This window comes from Zootoca vivipara, chromosome 1 (genome assembly GCF_965207765.1).
Source record: "Zootoca vivipara chromosome 1, rZooViv2.hap1.1, whole genome shotgun sequence".
Lineage (NCBI taxonomy): Eukaryota > Metazoa > Chordata > Lepidosauria > Squamata > Lacertidae > Zootoca > Zootoca vivipara.
In genome coordinates this window covers 25,981,533-26,008,599 of record NC_142582.1, presented here as the reverse complement: position 1 = coordinate 26,008,599, position 27,067 = coordinate 25,981,533, and the positions used below count along the sequence as shown (strand labels likewise).

The 27,067-nt window shown below is 43.3% G+C and overlaps 1 protein-coding gene across 3 annotated transcripts in view; it reads left to right on the top strand.

Annotated features, from left to right (window-relative positions):
• XIRP2 (xin actin binding repeat containing 2) overlaps window positions 1-27,067 on the top strand; it is a 100,102-nt gene that overhangs the window by 20,563 nt on the left and 52,472 nt on the right. For 2 of the 3 annotated variants that reach the window (XM_088660846.1, XM_035133058.3), the window contains exon 2: window positions 23,358-23,518. The exons of the other annotated variant lie outside the window; for it this stretch is intronic. In XM_088660846.1, the coding sequence (XP_088516972.1) occupies window positions 23,358-23,518 (161 nt within the window). The remainder of the gene's footprint in view (window positions 1-23,357; window positions 23,519-27,067) is intronic. 3 annotated transcript variants of the gene reach the window in all.

Below are 27,067 nucleotides of genomic sequence, written 5' to 3'. Positions count from 1 at the left end.
TTGTGGCCTGAGCAGGTTTGTGCACGCAAACGCCACACACACACACACACACACACACACTGAACCACATGGATATATTTTCAGCACCTAATCATAATGATTGCAGCTGGAGATCAATCCTCAAACTGCAGCACAGAGTGCGTTCAAGATTGCACTCCCAATTCCACTTCGTTGGAAGTAAACCTTGGTTTCACCTGAACAAACCCCATTGAAGTTAATAGCACCCGCTGCATGAAAATCTCTCTCTCTCTCTCTCTCATTCCTGAGTGCATCAGCATTTTTTAATTAAAACAGCAATCGTCATTTTCATAGCAGCTCAAGTACACCAGAACGTAATATTTAGCACAGCCTTCCCAAACCTGATGCAGTCCACGTGTTTTGAAGCACAATTCTCTGACCTTTGCTGTCTGGGGCTGACAGGAGGGGACGTCCAAAGCATCTGGAGGGCACAAAGGTTTTGTTGTAAAGAGATAGCACACCAGCTAAAGGTAGCATTTATGACACTGTGCAAATGTAGGATAAGTGAGAACTGAAATTGCCATGGATGTTTAAAATCACCGGGTGGAATTCAATGCAAGAGGAATTCAGTGTGGTGGGAAACGGGGTCCTCCCCTTGTGCTCCCCTGAGCCTGTTCTTGGGGTCTCCCTAATGCCCGGAGCAGATTTAAGGGTTGTGGGGGTATGCAGGAGGGTGAGGGGGAGTTTCTTGTTGTGTGAGCGGACCTCACTTCATGCATTCAACAACTTAAGGCAAGAACACAGAAGGGGGCCTAGAGGCAAAACTGGTAATAAAAAATAAGAAACACAGATCATTTAAACAGCTTATCAGGGCTGGCTCTAGGTAAGGTTCTGGTGGCGCAGGACGCTGCGCGGCAAAGCTGCGCGAAAACCGGGCAGGACGCTGCGAGGGCGGGGGCGCCGGAGCGATCTCCGCGCCTCAGTGCCAGGGCGTCCGACCTGCTCCAGACTGTCCTGCAGTTTATCTTTTTTGCTTGCTTTTGAATAGTGTGTATGATGTGTGAAAAGTTTTGAACAGATCTTAGAAACTAGCACTGAAACTAGCAGAAGTTTTATACAGCACTGAGTACAATAACTTTTCAAATGGCATGTGGTTTGTGTTAATTTGTTTCTGGTTACATTGTCACGACAGTAATTATTGCACTGGTATATTCTCTTGTTGTTTATTTCTTTGGAAAGATGGGATAGTAATATTCCCAAGTATTTCATGCTAGGTAGGTGCTTTGTTTTTGGTTCTTTTGCCTCCTAATTATTCAATGGTAACCTAATATGATAAGGTATTAGATTACACATGACTTGTTCCTTCAATGAGATCACCGCCCCTAATTGTGCCATGTTCACTAATAAGTTCACAAGGTATTCAGCAATCATCGAACAGCCTACCCCATTACTCCAGCATGTATTTAAGGACCATTACCAAGCTGCAATCTTTATAAAAATAGACATGCTGAAAATAAAGAGGCATGTCCCTCTATCGCTAATATAAACCAACAGCTTAGTGCTTTACAATTAGCACTGTGGTGAAGATCTAGGGATTCTGACTGAAATGTTTGTGGTATTAATAGGCATTGGGTTGCTTTTCTCTACCTCCCTTACCCCCAAGAGCATTCCACTTGGACTTCAAAGTTTAATTAAACCTGAAGTTATTGCTTGTTGAACCTAGCACTCAACACAACTTCCCAACAGAATTATCCGTTTTGCATTCCAAAATCATATCTACGCTGACTTCAGCATATGGCGTTAGTATGCTCACACACACACAGCCAGCTCAGCCCAAAATGGCACAGTCAACATGCAATGACTGCGGAAAAATGGTTGCACAGCTGTGCAATTAGACCTTTTTTTCATCATAAGCATAGCTCGAGACAACTGATCTAACCATTTTTCTACTTATTGATACTTTGCACTGATATTCTGGCGTGAAACTGAATTTTTCAAACCAGGATCATGTAAATAAACAGGAAGGCAAAGTATTGGTTGTGGTAGGATAACCTTCAGCAGGGGAGAGAATTCCTTGCACCAGCACTTTCAAAGTGCTTTCTCTCCCTGCTGGAGTGGGGAGTGGCCTAGCCTTCTCTATTTCAGCAGGGAGGGATTCTGAGAGCAGACCCTCAAGGTGTCCCTATTTTCCAGGGACAATCCTGGATTTACAGAAGCCATCCTGGTTTCTGATTTGATCCTGGAATGTCCTGCTTTTCCTTAGAACGTCCTTATTTTCATCGGAGAAATGTTGGAGGGTATGGAGCTATGTGACACCCCCCCCCAAGCCAAGGAGCTAAGTAAGCAGCCCTGTAACAGGAAAGTTTTTTAATGCTTACTTTTAAAAAATGTTTTTATATATGCTGGAAGCTGCCCAGAGTCACTGGGGCAACCCAGTCAGATGGGTGGGGTATAAATACTCTTGTTGTTGTTGTTGTTGTTGTTGAATAATAATAATAATTATAGATGTCCCTATTTTCATTGGAGAAATGTTGGAGGGTATGTGAGAGTAAGGATTGCACTCTCCTCATTATTTAAGTGTGTGTGAGGGAGAATCTCTCTGTGTGTGTGTGTGTGTGAGAGAGAGAGGGGGGGAGAGAGAGAGAGACTATGTGCACATGAATGAATATGTGCAGGGCACACCTACCACAAGCTTCTAACATTAAGTTGCACACTTCTGCTCTGATAGTTGTTTCACATGCCTCAATATCTTTCAAGTTATGTCCCCACATTGTCTAGTAGGCGCTTATCTCATTGCCAACACCATCCCCATCTCCAGCCCCCCAAAATTTAGCATTGTTGACCATCCACGTTATATCTGAGGTTCATCTTTACTTCTGAACGTCTAAGCCCAGCTGAGGTCCTAACCAGCTTCAAGACTGCTGCCTCCAGATTGCACTGAAGATACAGATTCAAGTTCATCCCGGGTCAGATTATTTTGGGCTGCGAGTCTATCTGCAGCTTTCAGTTTAATCAAGCAGTGCTTGGCATCATTCAATGTCTGACATTCAAACAAGTTATGTTGTTTTCTTCGCTCCTTATCACTTAAACACTTAATGTCATATTAGACAGGGATGAAAAGGTATGTGTACTTTGGAGGATGCTAAAATTAGACGAACAAGTAGTTTCTGAGTATTTTGAATAGATCCAGGAAAGGGACAAACAGGAAAACAGTTTCCAATGTAGTGCTGAGAAACTGCAAGGATTTCACTTTTGAAGCAGGACTTTCCTCTTCCTTCCTCTGTGCACTACCTAAATCTGTTCTAGGTCTTCCCGTAAACTTCCAGAGCAGATGGGGCATGTGCAAGCGGAGGACAGCAGGCGTCCTGTTGCACAAACACAAATCCTTACACTGGCAGGATGGTTACTCGGTGCTACATTACATACAAACCTTGCTTTAGTACTTAATAGTGGGGGGGGGAGAGAGAGAGAGACCTGTGAATTGGGAAAGCTCCCATTGCTTTTCTGCAGTGAGCTGTGAGAATGCACAATAACTACAGGGTCAAAGGGTCGCAGCTATGATAATCTCAACCCATACATCAGGGGTGGGCAATGTGTGGCTCTGGGCCTGTATGCATAAGCCCTCTGCGAACTATCAGTTTGTGATGAAAGGCTCTGTTGCAAAAAAAATAAATCAGTACACTGTCCCAACATAGGCTTGGCTGCAGGGTACACATTCCTAAGGCATGGCAGAGCTTTACAATATATGGCCAGGGCTGATTTCCTGAGTGCTCACTGGAAGGACAGATTGTGAAGCTGAGGCTCCAATACTTTGGCCACCTCATGAGAAGAGAAGACTCCCTGGAAAAGACCCTGATGTTGGGAAAGATTGAGGGCACTAGGAGAAGGGGACGACAGAGGACGAGATGGTTGGACAGTGTTCTCGAAGCTAAGAACATGAGTTTGACCAAACTGCGGGAGGCAGTGCAAGACAGGAGTGCCTGGTGTGCTCTGGTCCATGGGGTCACGAAGAGTCGGACACGACTAAACGACTAAACAACAACAACAACAACAACAACAACAACAACAACAACAAACTTATATGTTGTTGCAACATTTGACATGCCCCATAGTCTTGGAACTAGGCAAGCAAATGGGAATTCCTATGAGTACAAAAAGTTTGCATGGTCTATTCCTGCTGGTGCAGCCATCTCTGCATCCTTGGAGATAGAGATGGAGGCAACAGGGGACAGCTTGAATCCAGATCTGTCCTTAGATGCCTCCTCCCTGAAACACAGGGAGACACCAAGGCCACCACACTTACGTTATGCTAGTGGTATCTGATGGCCCAGAGGTGGGTCACTCATCTGCTTAGCCCTGTCCCCAAATCCAATTCTCTGCTTCCCAAGCCATAAGGGCCCTCCCAGCATTCCTCTAGGGCTTTCCTCTGCACCAGGCTCCTCCAGCTCCCCAATCTCCTCCCACACCTGCTGCTCATCTGACCACTCTCTCCATGGTGTCTCCATGTCTCTTGACATGGACCAATTCATGTGACAAGAAGCCAGTGCTTTAGATACTCAAATGCCAATCTGCAGAGAGCTCTAATTGTTGTTATTTGAATTGTGCTATAAAGCAGCCCAAAAGACAGTTGGTTGGTTTTAGAACAACAATCTGTTTTCTTTCCAGACCGTTGAGGTCAACTTGTCTAGTGACTGCATTTGTATTTAGGGTTTCCAGACTCAATAGAGGACAGGACTTCTGTGCCTTTAATTGCCCTGCTCTCTTTTGAGTCTGGAAACCTTAAAGAGAAACCAGCAGACCCTTTGCTTGGAAATTAAACAAAGGGTCTCCTGGTTTCTCTTTAAGGTTTCCAGACTCAAAAGAGAGCAGGGCACTTTAAGGCACAGAAGCCCTGTCCTCTATTGAGTCTGGCAACCCTATTTGTATTTTGTATTCTTTCTTTTTTTTAAAAAAAAAGTAAATACCACAAACAAACATAAAAACCATATTCAAGACATATATAAATGTCACAAACAAAAGTTTTCAAAATCTAAGTAGAGAAATCGCACCAACCTTACATATATTATATTATTACCCCCCCCCCCCAAAATGGCTGTATTTTGAGCTAATTGATGTTTCCAGATTTGTCAAAGGCAGCCTTGCATACAACACTTTGCAGTACTCTAACAGGGATGTTAGTTTAAGGGTGCAAGTACTCATTCCCAATTTTACTATGCCATTTGGTGGTCGTGAATTGCGAAGACATGTCTTCAGTAGGGGTGGTGGTGTGGGGGATATTTAAAGGCCAACAAATTTTTATTTTTATTTTAAAAGGCAGTGTATGATAAACTCATTAAAGCACCATAAAGCTATAAAACACAGAACAAACGACTAGCATTGAATCAAATTAATTCCCTAAAAATGCTTGGAGAAACAAAAATGTTTCTCAGTAGCTGATGAAATATCAGAATTAACAGTGCCTGCTGGAATTTAATAGGAAGAGTGTTCCAAATTGCTGGTGCCAGTTTGCTGAAAGCCTTGGCTTGCATGGAAAACAAAAGATCATAAAATAAGTGTGAGACAGAGGACTTCTCCAGGTGATCACAGCAATCTGGCCTATGTATAAGAGACAAGGTTGTCCTTCAGGTAACCGGGTCCTGGGGTGTTTTAAGGGCTTTTATGCACTTTCGGTAATACCTTGAATACTTTAGGTACATACTTTGTGATAAAAGCAAAGATGGCAGCTATCTCCTTTTCCTCATTAAAAAAAACAACAACGGTTGAAAAATGTACTTTGGATGCCACCTGTAGTGACATTATTCCAGGTGTTTTACTATAATATGTTTATTAATTTTCAAAAACACATCTGCAAAAAGTCAACAAGGTGCACAAATCAATCAAAGGAAGAAAAACAACAACCATAGTTGTAACCATAACTGTAACTGGTTTAGATATTCATCTTCACTGAGAGCCAGTGTGGTGTAGTGGTTAAGAGCGGTAGACTCGTAATCTGGGGAACTGGGTTCGTTTCTCCGCTCCTCCACATGCAGCTGCTGGGTGACCTTGGGCTAGTCACACTTCTCTGAAGCCTCTCAGCCCCACTCACCTCACAGAGTGTTTGTTGTGGGGGAGGAGGGGAAAGGAGATTGTTAGCCGCTTTGAGACTCCTTCGGGTAGTGATAAAGCAGGATATCAAATCCAAACTCCTCCTCCTCCTCTTCTTCTTCTTCTTCATCTTCATCTTCACAGTTGTTGTGTTGTTTGCTCGCGGCTGTAGTCAGCATACACATCCACCCAGATGAAGCTATCTGAAAAATTTACTCCCCACCCTTGAAATTGCCTCCGAATTCAGAGGTTCGAAATCTTTTGCACACACATACAGTCATGCTCACACACATTGGAAAAGTTTATTTTTTGCAAACCTTTGGCCCACTTTTGATTGATTGATTGAGCAAAATATCATTTCACTGAAAAGTCTCTAAGTAGTTTGCATAAAATGGTATAAAATATCCATGAAAGATTTCAATAAAAACAATATATATATATATAAATGAAACCAATGGTTTTAAAAATGTACAAAATAAATTTTAAAAGACATTTCTAGGTAGGCTAGTTGTTACCAGAGTGTGACAGGCTATCTCTGTCCAAAGAGCTAAAGTTGCTACAGATTACAAAATACTGTGGCTTTAGGGTCATCTGGGGTCACGACAACCTGATATATAATTGGGGGAAGTTAGAAATGTTAGCTTTGAATATGGTATGGAAACACAAAGTGCCCTATGGCATTCATTTACTTCCCTGCTGATCCAGGCAGATGGAACAGATCACTCTGTATCCATTCTTTGTTTTGTTCTGCACAAGTTTTAAAAATAGTTGTGTTAAGGGGGGAAATATGACCTTATGAATAATGAAAGCTGAAAATAAGTGATGTGGTTTTTTTCACCCTGGGTATGTGCTATAAGCTGTTCAGCATCCATGTTATATGAGTCCTTCCCTCTCTCACACACACCCCAACTTTAGAAGCATATCATTTCCCACAGAGCATGTTTGAAATATCTCCCTCGACTCACTGGATTTGTCCAAGAAAGTCGTAATTGCCTTGTCTGTCCCAAATTGAGATGTGTCAATTTACTTAAAATGATTTTTAAAAAGACAAACATTTGGTTTGAGCTGATAATCTGACCTGTCATAAAACTGATCCTAAAATGGTTTATTCTGGGAGATTGCTGTGCTAGTTGTGGATCAAATGCCACCAGACTGAGAGCCTTCCTCACATTCTGTCTGCCTGTGAGTTGTGCTGCTCTAAAATTGTTGGTTGCACATTTAAATGCGTGGGACCTCACGGGGATCCTAGTTTTAAATAGAAAGGTTGTGCTTGAAGAGAAGCTTAACTGATGACGAAGAAGGCGCCTGAATTTAATCATCGGGGAATTTTGTCTTTTTGTTTGCCCGCTACGTGAAACTTTTGCCCCATGATACTTTTTGAGGATACACAAGCAAACCTGTGCGTGTACAAGAGAGAACAAAATCAGAAAGACTAAGGCCTGGTCCTGGATAGGGGCTACAGGTACACACAGGTCCCTCTCACATGAATAAACTGATTGAAACAGTCCCTCACACAAGAACAGGGCCGGCCCTAAGGCAAGGCTGCAGCGTCCGTGGAAGCCGCGCTGCGCCCACCAGACTGCCGCACGTTCGGAAACGGGGGCGCGCGGGCGGGAGGGATAGTTCGCACCATGGCGCCAGGGCACCAGCTACGCTTAAGACGGCCCTGCATAAGAACTTAACAAAAACTTACACAAAGGCCACCTGTCCTACACCATTCCTTAAGTTTGCTCACATGCAGAGTGTTTTTTACCTTTCCCTCTACTACATGGTCTCTCCTCTCTCTAGTTCCTGTCATGTGTTTATTATGTGAAGGAGGGTCTGTCACTGGAAAGGTCAGCACTGGACTATGGCACCAACCAGTCCCCAGCATTGTGCAACTCCCCATCTCCCAATGCCCACATATTGAGCATGGCTTTCTGAGCTGAGGAGGCCAGCCTGCAGAGACTTCTAGTGGACCTGGAAGCAAGCACAATCAGGCCTCCAGATCCCATGGAAGGCCTACTCTCAGTGCTATTTTCTAGAAAAAGTGGTGCCAGAACTAACCATGAGCACCACCCTCATTCTCTTAGAATGGCAATGGCGCCACCTGTGAGGTGCCGGAACTGAGTTCTGGCTGGAAAAAAAAGCCCTGCCTACACTGCCCCTTTCAATCCTTGTGTGATTAGGACATGAAGCAGGCTTTTCTGTTGGCTTCCCTTGCCGCCTGCTCCTCCCTGGTTGTACGTACATATGTATGTATATATGCAGGTTTGATGCGACAGCTGCATATTCCTGCATTGCAGGGGGTTGGACAAGATCAGGCATATGCAAACTTGGCCCTCCAGATGTTTTTGAGACTACAATTCCCATCATCCCTGACCACTGGTCCTGCTGTGGTCCCAAAACATCTGGAGGGTCGAGTTTGCCTATGCCTGGACTAGAGGATCCTCAGGGTCTCTTCCAACTCTAAGATTCTATGTATAAATGCATAAACATATCCTTTGTATTACCAGGGATGGGCATATCTGTCAATTTCTGCTTCTTTCAGTCCCCCACTTTCCCACTCTGTAAAAACTGACGTTTCTGCATCAGTTTCCTCTTTTTATTTTAAGTACTCATGAAAATTAATTGTGAAACTCAGCTACATTAGTAAAGAAAAAGCGTTTTATATTCGTTACAACACTGTGACACCAGGTGGCACTGTGGAGGTCCGTCTTCCACCAACATGATTTCCCACTTTGAGGTTTACAATGCTTTTTTGCAAAATAAAAAAATTCCTTCAGTAGCACCTTAAAGACCAACTAAGTTTTTATTTTGGTATGAGCTTTTGTGTGCATGCACACGAAAGCTCATACCAAAATAAAAACTTAGTTGGTCTTTAAGGTGCTACTGAAGGAATTTTTTTATTTTGCTTCGACTCAGACCAACACGGCTACCTACCTGTAACTAATGCTTTTTTGGTGTGTCTAGATCCAGCCAGGATTTTGGAGTGAATGTACCCGTGCTTGTACGCATTTTTGCCTATTATATACATTTTTGCAAAGCAATTTCCTTAATATAACATATTTTTTGTTATGCTATGGTTGCTAACATATGCATTTTTATGCACACTTTGCCTCAGCATGTGCATTTGTGTAACATTACTCGACTGGAGAAGTGCCTTGCAAAATTCATGAGTTTCAAAGGACAGTAGTGTTTTGGTTTATGTATTATTATTATTATTATTTTGAAGGTGCAAAGTAGAGAGGTTCACCTTTAACCGCGAACTCATTTCTTCCCTTATCTCTATGCATCATGTACATAATTAAATTATGGAGGTGAAGGTGAAAACTCGGTGAGAGAATATGCACTCCCTGCCCAAGGTTCATTTGCTCAGTGTTATTTTCCACTGACTTCCATGGGCAGATGGCAGACTAAGGCCACTGTGTCCAAGGCTGAGTTTTCTAATCTCACAACCACATGAGCAAATGTAAAGTCTGTTGCGATTTGGCCACCGTCAAGAAGAAATCTTTATGTTTAGTGGGGTGGGGTAAAGTTCTCAGACACAAATAAATATTGCCTTTCACTGTGCTGCAATAATGGAAACATTCAACTTCTGGCAGGGAACGGAATTGGCACAAAGCCCAATAGGTACGTGTTTTGCTTGCCATACAAACAGTTTTGTAGTTTTAATCTTCACTTGCTCATGTGGCACCTTTCGGAGGATTTTTGGCAGTAAGTTTGATTGTGTTATAGGAGGTTCAGAGGTTCAAAGCAGCCTTCTATTTTTAATCCACCAGGGGAGTTTGATTCCCATTCTTTCATGCCTTATAAGTGCTGCAAAGATAATTACTTAAGTGATATTCCCGGCACATGTTTTCTGCTCTGGCTTTAAAGAGGTGAAGCAGAGCACACCTTATATGATACAAACTGCTATCAAAGCACAGCAACATACCCTCCAAGTGTCCCTATTTTCCAGGGACAGTCCTGGAATTACCAAAAGCCATCCTGGCTCCTGATTTGATCCTGGAATTTCCCTAATCTCTACTGCCACTGCTGCCACCGAACTCAGGCAGAAGGATGAGCAACTGCTTGTCTCAAGCAGGGGCAGCAGGGGCAAAGGCAACTGCAATGGGACATCCCATGGCCTTTCCATGGCTGCCACTGTTGGCCTCCACCTTTGGGCTGCTTGTAGCAGAGAACAGGTGAAGAGGAGAGGCTGCTACCACCAGGACCCAACCCAATGGCTCTGAGGAATGGGCAGAGGCCACCTTGGGTGGGAAGGAAGGGGGAGTGAAGTGCAAGGAGTCTTGATTTCTTTAAGAAGTGCTTTGTGTATCCACATCTAATCTGGCCCCTTTCTGAAACTTACTTATTGCTTTTTGTTCAGTAAATCTACCAAAGAATGAAGTAGATTGAGGGGCTTTTCCCTGGACAGTGGAGGGTGTGTGTGCTGTGTCGGATCTGTGTCGCAGTGGTGGAAATGCTCTGTGGCAGCTGAAGGGCCAAAAATGGGGGGTCAAGGAGGGTCAGTTGTGGGGGGTGAGAAATGTCCCTCTTTTCATCTGAGGAATGTTGGGAGGTATGCAACACACATGTGCATGTGATTACTCTCAATAGTTTAGGTCAGGCATAGGCAAACTTGGCTCTGCATATGTTTTGGGACTACAACTCCCATCATCCCTAGCTAACAGGACCAGCGGTCAGGGATGATGGGAATTGTAGTCTGAAAACATCTGGAGGGTCAAGTTTGCATATGCCTGGTTTAGGTTAACCCAGGCATAGGCAACCTTGGCTCTCCAGATGTTTTGGAACTACAACTCCCATGATCCCTAGCTAACAGGGCCAGTGGCCAGAGATCATGGGAGTTCCAAAACATCTGGAGAGCCAAGGTTGCCTATGGCTGGGTTAACCTAAGGTTACCGGATTTTTTTTCCCAAGGAATCCGGGGACACTTTTCAACTTCAATGGATTTTGTATGGGGGCTGATTTGTACATCTGGGGACTGTCCCCAGGAAATGGGGACATCTGGTAACCTTAGGTTAACCGTAGTTCATTGTTGTAGCATATATCATCCATGAGCCCCCTCCCTTAAATGAAACCTGTTTAGGATGGAGGTAATGGAGAATTTAGTTGCAGCAGTATATATGGAGCACAAGATCTTTGCTCTTGAAGTTGGCTCCCAAAGTTATTTTAAGTGCAGCTCAGCTGTACCTCTTCCAGACAGAATAAGCCGCATGCATTTGTTCACTTGTGCATTTATCACACTTAGAAAGATTGCACATTTAAAACTGCTCATTGACTAGGGCAAAGACTATATAATTAAAAGAAAAGGGAAACTGGAAAGAATACAGGAGGGCAGGGGTAAGAGGTAACCTTAGCTGCTCTCAGGTTTATCTGCCATCATGAAGAGGGAGAATATAGATTTCCCTGCACAGGAAAGGTAATTTTTGTGAGGGCAAAAACCAATCAACTCCTTCCTAATCCTTATCTTTCCTTGAACATGCTTGTCAAGGGCAGCCTGTTCAGAATGGAAAAGCTGCCATAAAGCCCTGCCATTTGAAACAACTGTTGCATTGCCATGCAAAGGCCATTGCAAATGGGACTCATCTGCAGATATAATGATGGAGTTTGGTTGGTTCTCATGGGATGGATGTTGGCAGTGAAGCTCTCATGAACCTCAAAGATGTGGCCACAGTCGAACATGGTTTCTGTCTCTTTAAGTTATCTGAAACAGGCATAGGCGATTTCCGGTCCTCCAGATGTTTTGAGACTACAATTTCCATAATCCCTGACCACTGGTCTTGTTAGCTAGGGATGGTGGGAATTGTAGTTCCAAAACATCTGGAGGGCCGGAGTTTGCCTATGCCTGGGTTAAGCGTTTAGCAAGAGCAAGGGCCTTCCCACCTCCACCACCCGCCATCACCATGTGATGTCAGAAACTGCACTTTGCATCTTCCAACTTCCTTGGGGTTCTTAAAAGGACAAAAGCTGTTCCTCTGTCAGAAAGCAAAAATTGGCTTCCCTCTAAGATGTCAGTTATCAGCTCTGCCCCAAGAATTGACAAGCTTCTCACAAACGTGCCCCCCACCCTCCTCAAACGGTTTGGTCTCAGCTGACAAACATGATAGCTTTGCAAGTAGTCTCAGGTGTCCTTGCAGGGACATTTGTACAGAATGTCAGGTTTGCATTCATTAACTTAAAAAAAAAATGTGATTCCGGTGCTTTAAAAAAATGTTGTGGCACTGGGAAATAATTTCAGAGTGAGTCAGGCAGATTTTGAGAACCGCAAGGCTGTCAGAAATGGAGCGGTGACATTTCAATAGCAAGGAATAAGACACACGCTCTCTGCTTTTTACTCCTCTGTCTCGCTCTCTTGCTCCCCCTCTCCTTCCATTTGAATTAAACTGTACACTTCTAGGCTGTCGCATACCTTATAGGTTGGGTTACCCATGAGGTTGAATATTTCAGTATGTCCCACTTTATGTGCAATTTGAGTGCACCCACCTCTATAAACCCTTTCCCAGCAGTTCTTCTGTCAGATTCTGTTACTTCTCTAGGCTTAATTTATGAAGGGGGGAAAGAAAAGGAAGCTGCTATGAGAGCACTTAAGGCAGGAAATTATTAAGGCAGGCGAGTACCCCTGTTGCACTAGCAAAGCCCTCGTTATGGATCGGTCTATATTGATTATGACATCATATCTTTCTGGAAGTTACAGCTGAGTAATTCAGATGTAGTTATTATAAGGCTGAGAGACTGACTTGATGGGAGGCAAAATCCATTCTAATCCTTGCTTCACATCCAACACATCCAATTTTCCTTGGTTCCATTTATAATAATAAATACCCCTCATTAAGCTGAGAACGGTATGGCAACATTATTTAATATGTGTGCAATTATGAGGCATAGAAAACAAATGCCGGGAAAAACATAATCACAATTTACATATTAAAGATGAATCATAGCACTCTTCAAACGCCTTTATTAGTTGGAGTTCGTGGGGTTTTTTCTTTGTTGCACGCTGATATATTCTTCCAAAGGGTTCCCCCTATTATTTCACTTATATGTATTCTGCAATGGCATGTAAAATGAGTCCAGGTTCTTTTATTTTTATTATTTCTAGGTAATTGCAATATGTGAAAAGAAATGTATTAATGCATAGCTAAAATAAGCATCTAAGTCCTTTTTCCAAATCCAATAGCCCATTGATTTAGGCAGCATAATTTGGGCGGGAAGGCCCATGTCCAAAAAACGTCTCGAGTTTCCTTCTCCCTTTGTATGCCTTTATTCCATTCATAAATGAAATTGCTAATTGTGCATACTGCATATTGATTGGAGAGGAAGCAGACTTCAAGTGTTCTTAAATAGTCCTTTTAGCAACTACAATGCCCTTAACAGTAAATGCCTGTTGAGCTACTGGGAAATGACCAGATGCTGGTATATATCTCAGGAGGAGTTCTTTAAAATTAAATTACATGATGTCAGAAGCATCAGATTAAATGCATTTTGAAATTTAGAACAAAAGCGACAGACCGTTGTGACATCCACAACATAGGAATTAAATTAACCTCCTGATAGATTGTTATAAGAACCTTCCCACCCACCCTATTCCTAAACTAATGGAATAATCTAGGCTTGTTCCAACAACTTTCGCGTGGGCTAAGGTGCTCTGCTGATTAGCAGTTTCCTTTTCTTCTAACCTCTCCAAAATACTACACAACATTTTTTGGGGGGGTGGTTTTAAAGTGTCATAATTATTGAAGTCTGAGGATGTGGACAAGTTGTTTGAAGAGGTTTGGACAGCCACCTTTGCCCATCTTGGCTTCTTAGAACTAGCTATAGGAGGTTGACAGGGTGGGTCCAGGGTGTGATGAATGCTTTCCTAGAGAAGGAGACTGTGGTGTGCCCCCTCCCTTAAGGTCTCCCTGGACCCAGAAGTGTTAAACAACTAATGCCAATTGTCAAATATCCCCTTTGGGGGCAAAATGCTTGAGAAGGTGGTAGTGGACCAGCTTCAGACATGCTTGGAGGAAGCTGATTACTTGGGTCCCTTCCAGTCAGGGCTCAGACCTGGTCATAACACTGAAACTGCCTTTGTCACCCTTGTTGGTGACATTTATCAGGAGACCCTACTTGTTTCCCTCAATCTTTCAGTAGCTTTTGATCCTTGGTATCTTTCCAGAGAAGCTCAGGAATGTGGGGATTGAGGGCACTGTACTTCAGTGGTTCCACTCCTATTTCCTGGCCATTTTCAGAAAGTGGTTGGAATGCTGACTGTGCAGCTTCTGTGAAGGAAGTGAAAGATCCCTTTGCTTGGGAGAAAGAATTCAGACAACACCTGCAGATGGAACAGGAAGGACTGTATGTTGTTGGCAAGAGAAATTATCCTGGTCTAATCACTTTTAGGCACTTAATAAATTTGTTGAAATGTACAAAATCCTCTTGTTACTTCACACTTTTCAACATTTCTCTGATAAAAATAGGAACCTCCTATTCCATAATAATAATAATTTTATTTATACCCTGTCCATCTAAAAGGCCACTCTGGGCAGCTTCCAACATATACATAAACCTAATAAAACATTAATTATTATTTAAAAAAATTTAAAAAAACCTTCCCTATACAGGACTGCAAATGTCTTCTAAAGATTATATAGTTACTTATCTCCTTGGCTCAGGGGTTGCATAATCATACCTGCCAGCATTTATCCGATGAAGATATGGACGTCCTAAATAAATGTGGGATGTTCCAGGATCAAGTCAGAAACCAGGACGGATTCTGTAAATCTGGGACTCTGGTCCCATATGTTAAATGTCATAATATAGTCCCAGAAAGTCATGAGAAGATAAGTAGATCTGGTGGGAATCATAATCAAAGCAAAAAAATACAGATAGCTGTGTTAGTCCATTGTGTGTGTATGGAACGGGGAGGGGGGAATCAAAAAAGTAACAGTGGTGTAATACTGTCCTTAGGACCAACGACAAAGACGGAGTGTAGTGAACAAACTTTTGCGCCCACAATTCTTCATCCAGCTGGACATTAAGCAAATATAAAATAAAACTTTTTTTAAAAAAATGGTGGAGGAAAGTATGAGAAAACTGGGTGAGAAGGAAAAGGCCCAGACTACTGTCCATTCTTGCAGTCTTAAGGTGGTGCACATGCACAAATATTTTGCCTCTGAATATTGCAGCAATTCCATATTTGCAATTCCATATTTGCTAATTGCTGAACCTTTCAAACACTCTGGGTGCTACCAAACAAAATTGTTCCATTAGCTCAAGGATACTTGGTTGTGCAATGAAACTTCTCCCTCTCTTCTTTCTGAGCTCCTCCTGTCTGTTCTGTGGTTCCCTCAACTGTCTGGACCAGATTTTTTGGGGGGGGAGGTGTGGCACATGGGAAGAGGAGGGGAGGGGGAGTTCTGCTGTGCAGGTGGAAATCTTTGCAGAAATGGAACTATTTTGTTGGGTGCCTCTGTCTGCCCACACATCAATGAAAGTAGAAGAATCCCAAGATTGTAACAAGAGGCTGCATTGAGGACACAGTTTGTTCAGCCTGAGAGCTGTGCCTTATTGCCTGTACTAACCCTCCGCCCCACCAAGATGCTCAAAGGTTAGCACCAGGGCTGGCTCTAGGGGTAGGCTGGGTGGTGCGGGGTGCCAGGGTGCCGGGTCGGCAGCGGGGCGCTGCACGGCGAAGCCGCGCGGAAACCACGCTGCGGCCGCCCACCAGCCGCGGGAAGAAATGGGGCGGGGCGGGGGCACCGGAGCGATCCGTGCACCACGGCGCCAGGGCGCCCGACCCACTTAAGACGGCCCTGGTTAGCACAGTATGTCCATGTGGGAATTGATAGCAAGGCAGCATTTCAATCAATACAGAATTGCTGGCTGAACACTTCCCATTTTCTAGAGGAAAACACCCTGTTCGCAGAAGTTTGTGTGTTGCCGAATCAAAGTTTCCAAGCAGAGTAAAGCTTGTCCGCACAGGAACGGTGCAATTTTTATGAGGTAAACTTGGGGGAGATGGGTGGTTGATTCTCTACAGAGAGATTATTAATAAGCCAGAGGATGTTCACAACTTATTTTCTTCATCCCTGCATACACCAAGAGTGAAGATATTCACGGTGATGCTTTTAAGGCATCCTTTCAATTATAAATGATTCTCTTAGCCTGGCAAGGGAATAGGGAAAATGCCAACAGAAGAGACTGCTGGGTACTTGTTTGTGAATGGAGACATTTCTGAGGTGCTAGAGATTGGCTGTGTATACATTTCTCTGTACTCCTGGATCAAGCAGCATATATTAGTTTCACAGAGTAAGTCAAAGGAAGCCAGAGTTTGGACAGAGTTCTGCTCTACCTGTTTTGCATTTCTCTCCCCCCCCCACTTGCGCTCTCTCTCTCTCTCTCTCTCTCTCTCTCTCTCTCTCACTCACACACACACACACACACACACACACAGCCATACTTTGCATGAATATGCAGTTTTAAAACTAAACCATGACCCAGTGCTCAAGTTAGAGCAGATAACACCGGTCTTGAAAGATCTACATTGGCTCCCAGTACGTTTCCGAGCACAGTTCAAAGTGTTGGTGCTGACCTTTAAAGCCCTAAACGGCCTCGGTCCAGTATACCTAAAGGAGCGTCTCCACCCCCATCGTTCTGCCAGGTCCAGCTCCGAGGGCCTTCTGGCGGTTCCTTCATTGTGAGAAGCCAAGTTGCAGGGAACCAGGCAGAGGGCCTTCTCGGTGGTGGCGCCTGCCCTGTGGAACGCCCTCCCATCAAATGTCAAAAAGGAAAACAGCTACCAGATTTTTAGAAGACATCTGAAGGCAGCCCTGTTTAGGGAGGCTTTTAATCTTTAAGAAATTAGTGTATTTTAATGTTTCTGTTGGAAGCCGCCCAGAGTGGCTGGGAAACCCAGCCAGATGGGCGGGGTATAAATAATAAATTACTATTATTATAATGTAGAGGGGCTCTTAATCAAAATCACATTCCAACACCGCTTAAAAGTTCCTGATTTTTTTTTTATCAAATCATGCTCCTTTCATCTGTTACCTTCTAAAAACAGTACCTAAGAAGGCCTTCAGAAAAGGGTAAGGGGGACAGGCTGGGGTTGGGTGGTGGGGCTATAATTTGAACACTGTGGATAGCCACAGCTAGCAGCCTGGAAGACAGGAGCAAGGATTAAAAATGGACATTATTTTTGTTTAATATGCAGCAGTGGATTCCTCTCCAGTCAACTGGAGCAAATGCTCTTCCAGTAATTTTCAAAGGAAGTGTTTTTTGGTGGGCTTACAACTATTATCTTTTTAGTACATTCACTTTTCCTTAGACCTAATACAGAAGAAAGGGGAAGAGCTATGCAGATGACTGCTGTTTATTAACAATCAGCATGACTTTGCCAAAAGGAAATTGCTACATCCATAATGTTTTACGGGCCATCAGAACAGCATATTCCTCCAGTAACTATAGGGGAAGACTCCACCTGCTGGTGTGTTTCTGAGTACTACTGCACTCCGATGTGGCTAACACAAAATGCCTTTAATGCACATTCAAAGCATATTCTTTCCCTCACAGAATTCTGGGCACTGTAAGTTTACCCCTCACAGAGCTACAATTCCCAGCATCCCGCAACAAACTACATTTCCTATAATTATTGGACGGGAGGGAATGTGCTCTGAATGTGCTTTTAAGAGCATAGCGTGTACACCCACAGCATGAGAAACAGCTATTTCATAGTATTAACCAACCGAGGGGAAATTGACCTTGCTGCTCTGCTTTCTAAGCACAGACCTCCAACAGTCTCTGTTTTCCAGGGACAATCCTGGAATAACAGACGCCGTACCAGTTTCTCATTTGATCTGAGAATGTCCTGCTTTTCCTTAGGACATTCCTATTTTCATTGGAGAAATGTTGGAGGGTATGTAGTTATGAGACCTCCCCACCCCCCACCCCCAGCCAAGAAGATACAACCTTTAGAAGACATCTGAAGGCAGCCCTGTATAGGGAAGTTTTAAAATCTTTAATGTTTTATTATATGTTGGAAGCTGCCCAGAATGGCTGGGGCACCCCAGTCAGATGGGTAGGGTATGAATAATAAAATTATTATTATTATTATTATTAATTATTATTATTATTAAACAGGACATCCCTGTTTTCATTGGAGAAATGATAGCCCTTCATCACAAGGAAGGTTTACTGCTCTACACCAGCTATGTTTCAACCGTAACAGAATGAAGGACTTTGGGATACTTAGAAAATCTGATTTTCTAAGTGAAGGGGAATTTGACCTTGCAATTCTGCTCTCTAAGCCTTCAGCATATAAAGTCTCTGCTCTCCTTTCTTTCTGGGTTCTACCACACAGCAGAACGACAAATATATTTTAGGGTACACTTCAGGGACTACTTAGCACTGCTGTAGTCCATCACGTAATCCCCACTACATAAAAGCAGGCTTGAGGAACATTGATTCTGTCGATATTGCTGCATTTCCTTGGGGGGTTTTCTGCTGGCATGCTAGCGGTGGGCAGGGCCTGAACCCAAGATGGGTGAGCCACCCATTGCCCTGCTCTTTGACACTCCATTCTGCTGTTGCACTCGTGAGTCTCTTGTGGACTTCCTACTGACATTGTTGTTGTTGTTTAGTCGTTTAGTCGTGTCCGACTCTTCGTGACCCCATGGACCATAGCACGCCAGGCACTCCTGTCTTGCACTGCCTCCCGCAGTTTGGTCAAACTCATGTTCGTAGCTTCGAGAACACTGTCCAACCATCTTGTCCTCTGTCGTCCCCTTCTCCTAGTGCCCTCAATCTTTCCCAACATCAGGGTCTTTTCCAAGGATTCTTCTCTTCTCATGAGGTGGCCAAAGTATTGGAGCCTCAGCTTCACGATCTGTCCTTCCAGGGTGCACTCAGGGCTGATTTCCTTAAGAATGGATAGGTTTGATCTTCTTGCAGTCCATGGGACTCTCAAGAGTCTCCTCCAGCACCATAATTCAAAAGCATCAATTCTTCAACGATCAGCCTTCTTTATGGTCCAGCTCTCACTTCCATACATCACTACTGGGAAAACCATAGCTTTAACTATACGGACCTTTGTCGGCAAGGTGATGTCTCTGCTTTTTAAGATGCTGTCTAGGTTTGTCATTGCTTTTCTCCCAAGAAGCAGGCGTCTTTTAATTTCGTGACTGCTGTCACCATCTGCAGTGATCAAGGAGCCCAAGAAAGTAAAATCTCTCACTGCCTCCATTTCTTCCCCTTCCTACTGACATATGTTTAACTATTTTGAGTGTTGGATTCAAGGGGCCTTTGGCCTGATCCAGCAGGGAGCTTCTTGCATTATGAGAAAAAGTGTAACTGAGTCCACTGGATTTCAATTCAGACATAGGGCTAATTATATTCCTCTTATGATAGCAGCCATATCAAAGACGTGGTGTATAATCAAAACTTCATGTTAACAGCCTCATGCAACTTTCCCATTGAGTCATCACAAGCATTAATCTGCTGCTCTTTAAACCGGTGTCTGTAGATAGGTGCGTTTAAAACAGCAACAGCACAGAGGTGTATTTTTCTCCAGCTGTAGGTTTGTCTACAGCTTCTGCCACCACAGTTGGCAGCTGGATAAAAAGAAACGAATTCATAGGAAACCACAGGGAGCAATGCTAACTGTATCACCTTCAACTCTCTAAGAAAGAAACTATTGTCTGGCTTTAGCCCCTATTGCTTTGTTTTGTCCCTTGTTCATTTTAAAAAAAAATGAATCAACTCAGAAATATCAGTAAGCTATTTTAAGAACCAATGAAAAATCTTGCAAATTCTTACTACTAAACTAAGTTAGTATTCTTGTAATAGTAACAAAGGGGACGTGCGACACACAGCCCAAGAGTTCGAAAAGGAATTCACTGCTCATGGTATATGGACACACCTTTCACGTAAACTTACAAGATTTTGTCTTACGACACTTTTGACCAGAAGGGGTGAGGGTGGGGCAGGGAATCTATTTGTATCTTAAGAACATAAAGAAAAGCCTGGATCAGGGTCATCTAAGTCTAGTCGAGTCTTTGTTTCTGTTTTTATTATGTATTTTGTGTGTTTTATATTGTTGTTATTGGATGCGGGTGGCGCTGTGCTGATAGGAAGGTCAGTGGTTCGAATCCCCGTGACAAAGTGAGCTTCCGTTGCCCTGTCCCAGCTCCTGCCAACCTAGCAGTTTGAAAGCACGCCAATGCAAGTAGATAAGTAGATACCACTGTGGCAGGAAGGTAAATGGCATTTCCGTGCGCTCTGGTTTCTGTCACGGTGTTCCATTGCGCCCGAAGTGGCTTAATCATGTTGGCCATATGATACAGAAAGCTCTCTGCGGACAAACGCCAGTTCCCTTGGCCTGAAAGCAAGATGAGCGCCACAACCTCATAGTCGTCTTGGCTGGACTTAACCATCCAGGGGTCCTTTACCTTTACCTTATTGACCTTTATTGGCATAATAGATTTCATATTGTAATTTTATGTTGTGAAGTGCCAAGATCTATGGGTATAGGGCAGCATACAAAAATAATGCAATAATAATAATAATAATAATAATAATAATAATAATAATAATAATATCTTGTTTCCGACTCTTATTCGCCGGAGGTGATGCGTAGTGCTCAGGACTAGTAGTCCTTGGAAGAGCTGCTTCTCTGAAATCCTTTCCCAATTCCAACCATTGTTTGCTATTTGAATATAACAAGTGGAAGTGAGAATAAGAAAGAACGAAATAGCGCTACTTGTTCTTGAATGCAATTGCCTATTCTCTGTGAGTGAGCAGGCTGAAAGGTTTTCAGGATACTCTTTCCAGACAGAAATAGAACAGCTCATATGAAACCAAGTTTAGATTCTACAATGGGCATAACTAAATGACAAGAAAACAAGAAATGTTTTGAGTACTATAGTACTAATACTAGTCCTATAGGCTGTCACTGCCAGTGGGAGAGGGAGTAAATGTCATTCTTACTGTGGGAACCTGTATGTACCCAAAGTCAAGATTTGCAGATCTTGTTGGTTTAATGCCTTATTGCAACCTTAAAAATAAAAAAGCTTGACCCTTCTGCATACTCTAATATAGTGTCTCTCAAACTTTAGCTGCTGTTAGACTACAACTCCAATCATCCCTAACCACTGGTCCTGCTAGCTAGGGGTGATGGGAGTTGTAGTCCAACAACAGCTGGAGACCCAAGTTTGAGAAACGCTGCTCTAACGTTTGTGTGACTGGCTTCTCAAGTATATGTGGATTTTCAGCATTTGTTTTACTAGTGAGACCAAGATTTCCTTCTAGGGTTGCCAGACTCAATAGTGGACAGGACTTCTGTGCCTTTAATTGCCCCGCTCTCTTTTGAGTCTGGAAACCTTAAAGAGAAACCAGCAGACCCTTTGTTTAATTTCCAAGCAAAGGGTCTGCTGGTTTCTCTTTAAGGTTTCCAGACTCAAAAGAGAGCAGGGCAATTAAAGGCACAGAAGCCCTGTCCACTATTGAGTCTGGCAACCCTATTTCCTTCCTCCTTGCTCACTGGTGTCTCAACTCATGCCATCCTGTATGAAGCGCCACCATGTCTCTGGAGTGATTGTTGTAAAGTTGTGCTCTAAGAAATAAAACTTTCAAAAGGACAGGGTTATAAAGTGAGGCTGAAAATGACTGAGAGGCTGAAAATCCTAGCAAACTCATGAATCTCATCAGCTGTGCATGGAGAGCCAGTAACAATTTCCCAGCCTCACATCCCCTACTGTGATCGAAGCGGAAGGAACAAACACCAATAAAAATGTAAGGACTTTTAAAGCAAAGTACTAGTGTTGGTAACAATTCACGATGACATCACCTGCAAGCCTTATAGGCTGCAATCTGATGCTCTGCGAGCAAGTTCCATTGAATTCAGTGGGGTTTATCTCTGAGTAAACACATGCTGGATTGTGCTTACAGAGTCAAATGGAAGGTGCATGAGAATGGGGCTGTCCTTTCTGGAACATTAAGTGCATAAATTGATCCTGAATGGTGTTTGGCTCCATAGTCTTTTGTGATTTTGCTCATTTCAGCCGCACGCTTGGAAAAGTGTGATTGTATAGTTGAAATCAACAAGCATAGGTGTAATACATAGGAATATTTTTTTGGTCAAATTTACAAACGCTGGGTTTCCTGTTCCCCTCTGCTGAAAAGGTTATATTGTAGCCCAGCTAAGAGCTCAATAAAATGGTTGTTAAGCTCATTAAGCTGCAAATAAAAAAAAGCATATTATGACAAGAAAATGCACATATTTGACAGGAATAATTTCATTAATTGCCGGTTGGAAGGAAAATTACTGACCTGGTTGTGAGGCTAATAGAGGAAGTAATTTATGTTTTGCGTTTTCACAAGAAGTTTTGCAGAGCCAAGGGGACAACCTGTGGGCTTGGAAGTAGTCAGCCCCTGCACAGTGACTTCATCTTGCAGTACTTCAAGGGAGGTCAAAATAATTAATTATTGCGAAGGATTTATCACAGCCATGCAGGCAAAATAATTAATAGTTTACACATATATACAACCTGAGCCTACGATGGAGGGGTTGACAGCGTTACAACTCCAAGAAGGTCTAGTTTCTCCCTTTGCTGCAACCTCTGATTATCTAGATTTTCCCTCTTTTCTAGCAAGAAGGCTTCTAACCTTAATCAGTTTCTGGAACTGGTGTTACCCCTATCCTGCTTTCCCATTCAGTAGGTGTTGAACACCCTTGAGAATCCAAGGGAAGGTTCCCGGCGCAAGGAAAACCAATAGGTGCTTCCTGTTCATTCATAGCTGCCACATGCAGCATTAAAAACATGTATTTAAAACATTTATAACCCATATTCCCATTGTAAGGCTGGCTTACATCATAGGAAAGCAGCCCGGTAAGCATATCGTAAATAAACAAACAACAAAGCCAGTGACAGGTCACAACAGGTAAAACAATCTGAAAATAGGGAATCCGCTCGTTGTACTATATATAATAAACAGCTGCATCTATGCACTATAGAAATATTGCATAGATGCAGCACAGTGGCCGTTTATATGATTCTCTAAGGAAAAAATTGAAAGTACGGTAGCAGTTTTGCCTATCTCTGGTACAAGCAACATGGTTTTAAACTGTCTCATTAATTGTGTTTTAGGGGCTTTTAAACATTTGTTACAGATGTTACTCTTTTATACCGCAAACCAAACTAGCTCCTGTGTGACTTTTGTTTATGGAAAGGGTATATAAATGCAGGCTTTAATAAATAAACAAATGTAAACCATCCCACTTCCTCCTTACTTCACGCAGAAACAATCCTTTTCTTCATACCCTTGTGTTGTTGTCTCGTTTTGTTCTGTTTTAGGTTCGGTAGGTGGTAAGAAATCAGCCAGTGGACAGCCAGGAGGGACTAGCCAGGGCAACAAGGCGCCCCAGGAGCCCCAGGAGGTGGTCTCACTGAAGGAGAGGATGGCTTTGTATCAAGCAGCTGTGTCCAAAGTAGAGATCAGCAATTCCTCTGCAAATGTAAGTGAGCCACCTTTCCCTCCTAAGCCTTTAGTTCGGTAGTGTGCCAGTGTTCTTTGCCTTCATACCATCCCTTCAAAGCAAACAGTTGTCAGGTGATAATGTTCCACCCTGGTCTTTCTTATCATGAGTCACATGACAAGAAGGCACAATTTGCCCTGTCTGGTCCACGATAGGCTGTTCAGACAACCAGTGGGCGAACACGTAAGCAGAGCAGCGTGATGCTTTGATCCCCCATTTGCCACACCTTGTTTCAGTAGCAGCACATGTGGAGGCATTGCCCATGCTTACTCACCCCACCCCTTAAGGTTTTATTAAAGCTTTTTCATAATAAAGTTAGATGAAAGAAACTAATCTAAATAAAAACAGGAAGGAAGGAAGGAAACACAGAGTCCTCTCTCAAAGGTGGATCTCAACCCTTGTCTCACACAGAAAGTGGTGGACCCTCTCCAAACACTCAGCTGGGAGCTTTCCTTTCTCTCACTTTGGCAGGTCTTCCCTTCCCTGCCCCTCACTCAGTCAATGTCCTTCACCAACCAACCATCACCTTCATGTGTCTGTAATCCTTGGACCCCAATAATGGCCCGGAGCAGAGGACATCAAAGGAAAACAAAAGAAAGAGAGAAAGAAAAGATGGCAAAGAAGGAAAGGAAAGAAGGAAAGGGGGAGGGGGAGGAAGAAGAAAGAGAAATGAAAAGGGCTTTTGGTTTTCTACCTGTCAGTTACATACAAGAAATTATTCGAAACATTCACTCTAGGATGACATCTAACTTGTTCTACTTTCTCTTCAGCAATATTTCCCCAATCTTCAGACCCAAATGTCTCAAATTAATTCATTTTCCTTCTCTCTCTCTCTCTCTCTCTCTCTCTCACACACACACACACACACACAATAAATAAATCCAAAAGGGGTTCTATAATTAGCTGCTGCTTACCTTGGTGGGGTTGCACTGGGACAGGTTGGTGGTGAGCAGTGGTGGTCCTGTCTATGTACTTGCATGGTCCCAACCTCAACATCACCATCACTTTGCCCTGACCCACTTCTATCCCGGTAAACATCAGTGATGCTGGTGTTGGGGAGTTGGCTCTGTAGCTCCTCCCTAGCACACACACCATTACAGACTGTGCTTGTTATACAGTCGTACCTTGGAAGTCGAACGGAATCTGTTTCAGAAGTCCGTTTAACTTCCAAAATGTTCGGAAACCAAAGCGCAGCTTCCTGTAGCCAATTGGAAGCTGCGGAAGCCCCATCAGACGTCCGGCTTCCAAAAATAGTTCACAAACCGGAACAATCACTTCCGGGTTTGTGACGTTCGGGAGCCAAAACGTTCGACTGGCAAGTCGCTCGACTTCCAAGGTACGACAGTCCTGCAAAATATCCTGGGATTAAGAGGCCCATTACTTAGCTCCGCAGTTCTTCCAAATAATGTATAGTGGATGCACCTCTTTTGGAGTTAGGGACCTGGTAGTCATATTTGAAAGGTGGTAAGAACTGACCCTGTCCTCAACTGGAAGTCCAAGAAAAGTGTCTGATTGTGGGCACTACTGATTAGAAGCTAAACTCTTGGGGTTTGCTCTGAAGGTGTAACTAATTCCTGGAGAGCTCAGGAAAATAAATTGCTCACTGCGAAGATAATAATGTGGGTCAGAGGGATCGCTGCTGTGCTCCCACTTGGGTGCCTGCTTTCTGCTCAGAAGTGGTGACGTCAGCTCTCCCAATGGAAGCTTCTGCTCACGGATTAATCTTTGCTTAGCTGCATATGAGAATTCACGTCCAAGGCATATAAAATGAGCCTGGACTCCTGTTTGCTCTTGCGATGTTTGCCGAATCCTAAAGTCAAGGAAACAAAAGTCAATCAGATGTCATATCAGAATAATCTCATTTCATGACGCAAAGGGAGCCATCCCAAATTAAGGATATCTTTTAAAAGTGTGTGTGTGAAGTAAATCCATAGCAGTGTATATGATGGGTTTTTAACCTTCAGAAAGGTGTCCAACTTTTTTTTATGGAACGCCAAACGGAACATAAAAAGCCCTTTACTCTCCCCATGTAAGCAAATGTCTGCTATTCACTCGTGTGAAGAAAAATGAAGCTCTGCGCTTGTAGACGTCTTTCAGATGGAGCTGAAAATTGCCTCCCAACCCTAACCATGGAGGCTTCAGCCTCCAATAACAGTTTGGATGGAGGGGGCATATTGTAGCCCCTTTTTTGTGGGATCCATAAATTTGCAGCCACTCTCATCGTATGTACCCACACACCACTTCTCTCACTATAACATTAAGACTTAGGATGGGTGACAGTTAACAATGAAAAATAATTGCTTTGTATGGATACATGTACATGGGTAAGTGTATGTATATATTTTGTTGTTGTTGTTGTTGTTGTTTAGTCGTTTAGTCATGTCTGACTCTTCGTGACCCCATGGACCAGAGCATGCCAGGCACTCCTGTCTTATACTGCCTCCCGCAGTTTGGTCAGACTCATGTTCGTAGCTTCAAGAACACTGTCCAACCATCTCATCCTTTGTCGTCTCCTTCTCCTTGTGCCCTCCATCTTTCCCAACATCAGGGTCTTTTCCAGGGAGTCTTCTCTTCTCATGAGGCGGCCAAATTATTGGAGCCTCAGCTTCACAACCTGTCCTTCCAGTGAGCACTCAGGGCTGATTTCCTTCAGAATAGATAGGTTTGATCTTCTTGCAGTCAAGAGTCTCCTCCAGCACCATAATTCAAAAGCATCAATTCTTCGGCGATCAGCCTTCTTTATGGTCCAGCTCTCACTTTCATACATCACGACTGGGAAAACCATAGCTTTAACTATACGGTCCTTTGTCGGCAAGGTGATGTCTCTGCTTTTTAAGATGCTGTCTAGGTTTGTCATTGCTTTTCTCCCAAGAAGCAGGCGTCTTTTAATTTCGTGACTGCTGTCACCATCTGTAGTGATCATGGAACCCAAAAAAGTAAAATCTCTCATTGCCTCCATTTCTTCCCCTTGAACTCATACCACCTTGAACTCATTGGAGAAAAAAGTGGAATATAAATGCAGTAAATAAAATACATACATACCTGTATACATACATAGCCCATGCTAATATACAGGGTGAGTCCTTTAAAAGAGGCCCCATAGATACAGAGCACACATGTTCCACGGGGCCTCTTTTCAAAAGACTCACCCTGTACAATAGGTAGGATTTAATGTCACACTGCCACAAATGTTGTCACCACATGCATTCCTGCTTGCTCAGTGGAACAATCTCTCCTCTCCTCAATATGTGAGCAGTTCTACTTACTTACTTACTTACTTACTTACACAATATGTGAGCAGTTCTACTTAGTTACACACACACACACACACACACACACAGAGAGAGAGAGAGAGAGAGAGAGAGAGAGAGAGAGAGAGAGAGAGAGAGAGAGAGAATTCAGTGGGGAGGGAAGAGGGGGGAAGTCATTGTGTGGGCTTGCCGTAATGGGACCAGTTTGTTGAATTTGGCCCAATGGGTTATATTCAACCAAGTCCTGCTCAAAGCAGACCCACTGAAATTAATGAAC